This window comes from Gallus gallus, chromosome 17 (genome assembly GCF_016699485.2).
Source record: "Gallus gallus isolate bGalGal1 chromosome 17, bGalGal1.mat.broiler.GRCg7b, whole genome shotgun sequence".
Taxonomy (NCBI): Eukaryota; Metazoa; Chordata; class Aves; order Galliformes; family Phasianidae; genus Gallus; species Gallus gallus.
Genome location: NC_052548.1, coordinates 5746621 through 5755314, shown reverse-complemented (window position 1 = coordinate 5755314; position 8694 = coordinate 5746621). Strand labels below are relative to the sequence as shown.

General features: G+C 50.1%; 1 protein-coding gene across 21 annotated transcripts in view; it reads left to right on the top strand.

Annotated features, from left to right (window-relative positions):
- The first annotated feature begins 4816 nt into the window (after positions 1-4816).
- Positions 4817-8694, top strand: part of DNM1 (dynamin 1) — a 60943-nt gene continuing 57065 nt past the window's right edge. For all 21 annotated transcript variants that reach the window (XR_001464440.4, XR_003070996.3, XR_003070998.3 and 18 more), the window contains exon 1: positions 4817-5105. Coding sequence is in view for 11 of the 21 variants with exons in the window: in XM_004945831.5 (XP_004945888.1) it covers positions 4945-5105 (161 nt within the window). In the remaining 10 variants the exon portion in view is untranslated. The remainder of the gene's footprint in view (positions 5106-8694) is intronic.

The following is an 8694-nucleotide window of genomic DNA, read 5'->3' as shown; positions in this document are numbered from 1 at the left end:
AGTCTAGTGTTCTACTGTTGTATGTTCTGATGTAGCCTAGAGGCTTCCCTTAGAGTGCCTTAAGTCATAGAAACTGAGGTACCCCATGGCCAGGGGTGGTTACACAAAGGTTCTCTCACTGACAGTGGCAGAAAATCAAATGGTTATAAGAATTAAAAGGTCAAGACAGGGAAATGACCCAGAAAGTACTCTTCAATAAAGAGATGACCCGACAACTGCATTACGCTTCCGTACGATTAAGTGGGGTTGTGACATTTCTTGGTAGGTAAGGGGACAGACCATATGAATGCTTCTTATTTAGGAGCTGGATTGCATTGTATATTCAGACAAGTTTTTGCTGGGCTATATGAACTTGCTCCAGGGACCAGATCAGGCCTGCAGATAATCAGACATCTCTAGTTTACAGAACATGCCTGGACTGTGCAGATGCACGTTTTAATTTTAACTGTGATAAAGAGTTGCTTTGCAGTCCTTGGTGAAGCTGCGTATACTTGGATTTTCAAAAGCAGTGATCTCAACTTCCCTGTGCCTATGAGAGGTACCAAAAAAATCTGTTGCCTACCATTTCCTCTGAAGCCCGCAGTGTTATTACTCACCCATTTCACTAGGATATAAGCTCGTTCTCACTTCAGTGTCTCTAAACCTACCAAACTCCTTGAAGAAAAAAGCATATGGAGCTATAAAGTACTTTTTCTCCCTCCTGCTTTTGGAGACTATCCATCGAAATAATGAATAACAGTGCAAAGTTTTGCCAGCCCTGCCCTCCAAGGCTGATAGCACTTAGTGGAGTTACTCTGTTTTCCACGTCTGTTTTACCTGCAGGAGGACTACATTCACACACATGAAAGAAGTAGCACACAGTAATTCAAAGCAAAATTATCAGCGGGATGTTTGTAACCACTCATTGTTCTATGGCTTCAGAAACCCATTCCCAGTATTTCTCCACTGGCAGGGCAGGCCTATAGCATAGAAACATGGATACTGCATTTACCCGTGTTTGACCAAATGGCTCATCTGCTTCTTTCAGTCTCAAAAGGCAGGAACTATTTTGTGTCGCCTCACCAGATGTGAAAAGCACAGAGAGAGCTCAGTTTTGCTGCTCGTTTAAACTCACAATCATATCCAGGCCTCTTTCCTATCAGACTATAACATTCAGCTTCTTTCCTTATATACATTCAGGCTTCTGTGGAGCTGCATTGAAGACAAACCTTACCCACAGTCCTGTACTCTTTTTGAGGGATTCTCAGACCAGTTCAGCAAATTTCCTGTTTCAGAACAGAAGAAAAACAATCACTATTATGTCCTGCAAGGAAAGACACTGATCACGGCCCTCTGAGCTGTTTTACTTTCAGATAGCTTTTCCAACCAATAAGAACAATAGAGAAACCTTCTCTTTGAGAGACAGATACAAGAGATCAACAATGCTACCACAGTATCATCACCACTATAATAGCATTTAAGCACCTATAAAATACTTCTAAAACGTATATGAAGATATAAAAATGCCTATAGCAATAGAAACAAATTGGCTATACAATAGATAGAGTATATGCATATGATGCATAGAGCAATAACCCTATCCCCATTCCTCTGCAGAACTTACATTCTTTCCTCTATTTATAAACAATTCCCTCTATCCCCCAACATTCATAACTACCTGGAAAGAATGGAAACTGTGCAACATCTGCACTTCCAAGAAACAGTTTGCAGGTGTCCAGGAGAACCATAAGCTAACTGCATTCCAGGTTTTTGCCTCTTTCTCAGAAGCCTCAACATGTTATTTTTGCAAGGGCAAAAATTCTGTCTTATTTCACAAACGCTGCTGCTCTTCAGTATTTCCCCTAAAGGACGATCACATAGCTGTCTTTCTGCTACAGCTTGTATGTGCTGCTGTGTCAGTCACAGGCAGGAGGTGTAACACAATCAAAAGGCCTCTGTGTTCCTAACATCCTTACAGCTAAGGCTCTTGCAGGAGAGAAAATGGAAGGTTTAGGACTGGGATTCTAAGTGCCTGCAGTTCTCATTTCCATCAATGGGAGGTGTAAGTTATCTAGAGCTCGTTGAAAATCAAGCCTCACTATCTTCAGTGCTGTTTGGGTCTGACTGAGCTGTATGACTACAACTGCTGCTGAAATGCTTAAACAGACTCCATTATATTAATGAGTTCTTGTAGGAGTAACACTGCAGGCACATACTGGATTCTCATTTCTCTCAGAGTGCAACTGCAAAGCTGAGGAAGCAAGAATGTTTTGTTCGAACCTCTGTAAGGCTTCCACTAATGCTGATCTGCTGAGAGATCTGGGCAAAATTCAGCAACGTCACTGCAGATTTTTACCACGTTTCCTCCCTCCCACTTTTCTTCTTTACTTGAGGAACACCCTCTGTCAGCTCCCTCCCATCATTCCAGTGTACTTTTGTCCTTGGAGACCTCAATAAGCTGGACAAATGACCCCTGGATGATAGGATCACGTATTTCCAAGGTTTAAGTGTCAGTTCATGGAGAGAGAGAGAAAAATAAAACAGAGTGAATATATGAAAAAATACCTGCAGATATGTCATACTCGAGCCTTTCTCCTTAACCAGCAACACAAACTCATGTTCCTGCTGTCTTGAATGTCAGCTGTTGACCTATTATGCTATCAGTGCTCTTTCACAAAACAGATGTGTTTGTTTTAGCTTGTCCATGAAGTAGTATCATTTTGAACAATTACTTCTGGACTGTCAGTCTCACTAAGAACAAAATACATGCTTAAAACGCTAAGGAATAAAATACAATCTATGTTGTTTGATGTTTCTATTCTTAACAAAAACTGCAATTGTCACAATCACATATAGTTAGTGTAAGAGAAGCATTAGAAGCAGGTGTGCATTCATAGGGATGAGTGCAAGGAAAGGAGTCCCAGTAAGCATTAATGAGGCAATAAGCACCGATGTCAGTGAGCAGCAAGAACAGGGCTTCTCCCAAAGCAAGGAAGGAGCCAATAGGTGAATCACAGAGCTAACAAGGCAGCCTTACCAACCAGTGCCTGATGCCACTGCATCCAAAGAGGACCAGTAGGACAGAGGCAGCTCAACAGAGGCCCAATCAAAGCAAACAGCAGTGACAGTGCAGGTGTAAGGTCAAGCTAGGAGAAGCTGAATGCTATCAGTAGGACCAGTGATTTCTAAGCAGGTTGACAACAAGATATAACTAATACTAAGCTAAGATGGCAACATCTATGTTGGAGGAGAATCAAGTGATTCTATAGGCACACAGGGGTGTGACTGAGCTCAAAGTCAATACTCCATAATTCTCTCAAGCAGTTGTAACCTTGGGCTGATTTTAAATAGAGGGCCTAGGACCACAGAAGCTTCAGATGAAGCTAGTTAGTCATCAAGGCTTATTAGCACAGCTACTGTATTACAGAATAGCTTTCTTTTCTGCAGTAAACTTAGAGCCATGTGCTTAAACTTCAGGTTATGCCAACCTGTAGGAATAAAGCCGTGTTCTTCTCATGGTTCTTCATGTAATGCCCCAAAGATCCCTGTGCTATGAAGTACCCTAAGCACCAGCTCTGACTCATAGAGGAAGGTGACATGGCTCTTCCAATGTCTGATGCTCTTCAGTCTTTGTGGTGACCCCTAAAAAAGGGCAGCTATCAACTTTTGCTGGAAAAGCAGTGTTCAGGATGGCTGAGAAGATGCTCAAAGACATTTGTCTACAGCATCTATTGAATTTCCACAGCTTGTTTCTCGATACATGCTAGGAAGAAAAAATAGCATCAACAGCCCTCAAAACAACCCACGTGTGCCCTACTGTAACGTTACCTACACAGATGGAGCAGATCTGCTCTCTTTTCCTTCATGCTGGTGATGTTCCCAAGCGTTTTTCTTGAGCATCTTTCCCACCCCAGTGAAGCCAATGGATCCATCCTCACATCTGCTGGTCTCTCCGTACACCCAGGCCAGTATTTCTGCACCGATTCCATTCGATGGACATCTGTGAAACTTCACCTAGAAGCACTGAAATAAAAAAACCCATCAACACGAAACACAGCTTGGAATCAGCTGCAGGTTTCACGGCCGCCCCCAGCCCAGGGCTGTGAGCAGGAAGGGGGGCTGAGCGGTGTGGCACGCAGCATCCCCTGCTCCCCTGAGTCACTGCAGCCCCCCATTTCTCAGCACCTGCTTCCACTACAAAAGCAGCCCTCTGGAAAGGCTAAGGACAGTTTTATCTGCTAGAAGTCTACGATCACATGAAAGCATAAGTACTTAAAATGAAGCCCTTATCTGCATTTCTGTACGACAGGCATAGCAACAGCAGCAACACCTCCTCTTTTGCAGCCGTAAGCAGAAATCGATGTGTTTTTCATCCATCTTTCAGCGAGGATGAAGCAGCACAAATGCAGCATTGCTGTAGGCCCCACCTGAGCCAGCTGGGCTGTCCGTGTACACAGCGGTACCACAGGTCCCTCTGTGACACCTTCCCACGGGCGGGTGGGCTGCGTGGGCGTAAAGCCTACAGGTGTAACACTGAACGACACGGACACCTTACCCAAATCCTGACAGAACGCCCACGGTGCAGCACAAGCCGTGCTGCGGGAGGGATGGAAGCCCGACAGGCCCACGGGCAGGCACCTGACGGAGCCTCGCAGCACCACACAACCCCGACCCGTGGCCGCCCCGCTCAGCTCGGCGGGGCTGCGGCGCGCAGCGCCCCTCAGGCGGCGCCCTCACGCGGACTACAACTCCCAGCGTGCAGCGCGGCTCCCACAGCCTTAAGGCGCCCCCCTGCGGCGGCGGCTCGTGTGGAGAAGAGCCGAGCCCGGGCGGCAGCGGGCGGCGTCGAGCGGGGCTGAGCGGTGCGGGCTGCTGCCCTGCGGCCGGGCGGGGAGGGTCGGTACCCGCCGCTGTGAGAGCTGAAGCGGGCGGTCAGCGGGAGAGAAGAGCCACGTCGCCGCCGCCATGGGGAACCGCGGGATGGAGGATCTGATCCCGCTGGTCAACCGGCTGCAGGACGCCTTCGCCGCCATCGGGCAGAACGCTAACCTCGACCTGCCGCAGATCGCCGTGGTCGGGGGGCAGAGCGCCGGCAAGAGCTCTGTGCTGGAGAATTTCGTCGGGAGGTACGGGGCGGGGAGGGCTGCGGGGCGTCCCGGGCGGTGCGGGGCGTGAGCGGAGCGGAGCTGCGGGGGGTACGGGCGGTGCGGGGCGCGGAGAGCGCGGCGCGTGCGGCAGAGCCGCGGGGTGTGCGGGCGGGCGGTGCTCGGGCGAAGCCGCCGGGTGTGCGAGCGATGCGACGCGACGCGTGCATAGCGCGGTGCACGGGCACGGAGCTGCCGGCTGCACGCGGCGGAGCCGTTGGGCGCCCGGGTGGTGCAGCGCACGCACCGCTCAGCGCGGTGCACGGGCAGAGCCGCGGGGTGCGCGCAGTGCGGGGCGCTGCGGCGCGAGGAGGGGGAGGGATCCGCGGCGGAGCCCCCGGCATTGCCGCAGCTCGGGGCTGTGGGAGCCCCCGTTACATAACGGGGCAGAGCGGCCCCGAAACATCCCCCATTCCACCCCCCCCCTCCCTCCCCGGTCCGGTGCCCCTTCGGCTGTGCGTGAGGCTGAGCCCTCTCCGTGATGGGTGCCGCGTCTGGAGCTGCGGGAAGGACGGCGCTCCCCCTCCCCTGTGCCCGCATCCCCGCTGCTACCATTTTGTGGCAGGCGATGCACCGCTGCCTTCCCTTCATGTGACCTTCGCATTCATCATCTGCAACTTGAGTCAATGGCAGCGCGGTGATCCGCTCCAGCACAGACACACAACACCTGGGGAGGGGTTGTTCTCAGCTGTGCTGACCTCCTTAATTAATTGCATTCAGCCATACGCAGGTTTAGCTATCAAGGTATTTTGTGATGCTGTAAGCAGCTTGCTGTTGCCTTGTCTGAAAGCAGCAGCTGCTGCGATACCTGCTCAGATGCTTGCGTGGGCTTTTCTTTATCAGAAACCTGTATTTATGGCAATGTCTATGGGATGCTGTTCTCCCACCCCCACTCTTTCTGCTTAAATGTACAATACAGAATGGCTTGAGAGGCTCTTCTGCCGTGTGGGAGAGGTCTGCGGTGTGTATGAGCTGTCTGTTTACCTGCAAGCACCCCAAATTCTGTTTCTCTGCCTCGAGCAGTGCTGCATACCCTGGGCAGAAGGCACAGGGTTGTATCTGGCTCGGAGAAAGCACAGCTGGAGCAGGATTTCTTTAAAACACAGAAACACATCCAGCATTTGGGATCCTTTCTGGCAGGCTTCCACCAGTCTACGCAGTATTCCCCAGAGATCCTGGGAGCCGTGCAGGGGAAGGACATTGCACGAATGCATTTCACTGAGCCTCAGGTCACAGCCAGCATCCACTTTTCTGTCCACCGACCCAGACAAAAACACAGATTCCTACCCACAGAGGGGAAGGCTTGCAGCCCCACAGCTTAGTGAAGGGGAGGAGGGGTCCCCTGGAACACGTAAGCAGAGCGGGTTCACCTGTTGGCTCTGCTGTTTTCATGCTTTCTAAGTACTGACAGCCTGACCTCTTAAATCCTTTTTAGAGGATCTGTGCAGGCAGTGCTGCAGTGCTGTAATGTGTAATGGATGGCTGCTGGACCGGAGGAGGATTTGTTGAGGGAGAATGGTTGGGGTGTGCAGCCCTTTTCTGCTTGAGATTGAGAAAGCATAATGGGGTCTCGGTCATCTCCATTGGGACCAATGGGAACTGGGGAGTCTGTCTGCTGGAGATGAAATGAATGAACCTGTGCTCCTGTTTTCCATTCTGTGGGTGATTCCTGCGACCTCAGCGTCCCCTCAGTCCCTCCAGCTGTGTGCTGTGGTGGCTTTTAGGAAATGCAGTAATGGTGGGTCCTCAGAGCAGGAGCTGTGTGAAGCTGTCCATAGCAAAGCATATGAAAGAAGTAATTGGGCTGGAAATGGAAAACATGTCCAAGGGGGAGGTCCTTTTCCATTTGACACCACTGAGTGCTGGTTGAATTAGAGACTGGTAACGTGGGACATCTAACACAGAATATAGGTGTATATGCTGCAAAACCCAAACCTGCTACAACAGCATTGGGACCCTGCTGTAATACATGGTGTTATTGTTGGGGTTGTTACTGTAGGGGTTGAAAACCACAATAAGAAGCTATGAAAGAGTAGGATAAGTGTGGCTCCTTATTGTGGTAGGGGTGTGAGGAGAAACCGTGGCCTGCTGTGTGCAGATGTCATTGTTAGTGTGGCCGTGGCATATGTCACATCTCCAGCCTGGCACTGGGATGGTGGTGCAGCAGCTGCTCACTGCCCGTGGAATGAGAGTGCTGATGAGTTGCTCAGAGTGCATGGAGATGTGCGTGCAAACAGCTGCTGATGCAGTTGGGCTGCATGATGTGCTTGGTAGAGATGTTTCAGTAGAGGGGCTGCAGGTCCTGCAGGGCTGGCTTTCCCCTCCGTACCACTGTGAAACTCATTCCCAGTGATCAAGCTGTGTTCATGCAGCAGGACAGCTCTGTGGTCCCAGCGCCAGCCCCAGGCTATGGCTGTGCAGGACTTCAGCCCAGGGCTGCTGCTGGCATCTTGCAGCAGCACTGAATCCCACACATGCTGAAAGCCTCAAAGCACAGAGGAGTGATGCTGACTGCAATTGGTGTTTACTTTATGTATCTTCCCAAACAAATACCTTTTTTCTTCCTGCACGCGAAGGCTTCTTAGTTGCTGCTAATTACTCCTTCAGTGTCACTTATTCTGCTGCTAACGGATTATCCAACAATGCAGAGCCTGTATTTGTACTACCAGATGTCGACAAGGCAGCTATGTGTGCTTTTGCTGCTGGGGACTCAGCATGGTGGCTGCTGTAGCAGCTGATGGTGTTAAAATCACTGAAGGGACGAGAGAAGCTGAGCAGAAGCCAGCCAGGTGACACGTCTGTTTGCAGACTGGTTTATCCTGGGCCTCAAAACTGGTAGGAAGGTTAATCTGGTCATCTCTAGGCATTTGCTGCTGCTGTGGTTATGGGCTCAGAGGATAATTCGCGTTGGAAGAGACCTCAGAGGGTCACTGAGTCCGTGCTTATGGTGTTGGTGCCTTCCTGCTGCATTGCTGCTCGTGGGGAGAGCAAGGCACCTCTGACTTCTGCAGAACAGATGGCCTAAGGGGGCTGTGGAGAAGGCAGACTGGGAGCTGTGGGTGGAAGGACTTGAACGGAGGTGAAGCCATCGTGTTTCTGATGAAGGGAGCCAAGCAGTGCCAACGCTGTGGGAACTGAATGGATATTTATTTGATCCCAGACGTGAGCGTTCGCCTCAGAAGCATCCTTCTCTCTTGCAGTCTTATATATCCCTAACCAAATACCTTATAACCAAATACCTAGCCGCCAGGCTCTGGTAGTGTATGCTGAATTAGCTGATGGTTGTAAATTGCCTGGAAGGAAATTGGAGGACCTAAAACTCAGTTGTGTTGAGCTGGCCCCGTCTCTCCTATAGCACAGACTTCAGCACTGGAAAGGTGTTCTGCAGCATGGATAAAAGACCAGGGAAAAGGCAGCATTGCCAGAGTGCTGGCAGAGAGACTAATTGCAAGCCACATGTAATTACTGTATGATCTGTGAGCTGGACAAATGCTGTTGCCTATTTGCAAGTTAAAACCATAGGCATTTCTTGGAAAGTGACTTATTCAGAGCTGTAGAGCACGGTGCAGGA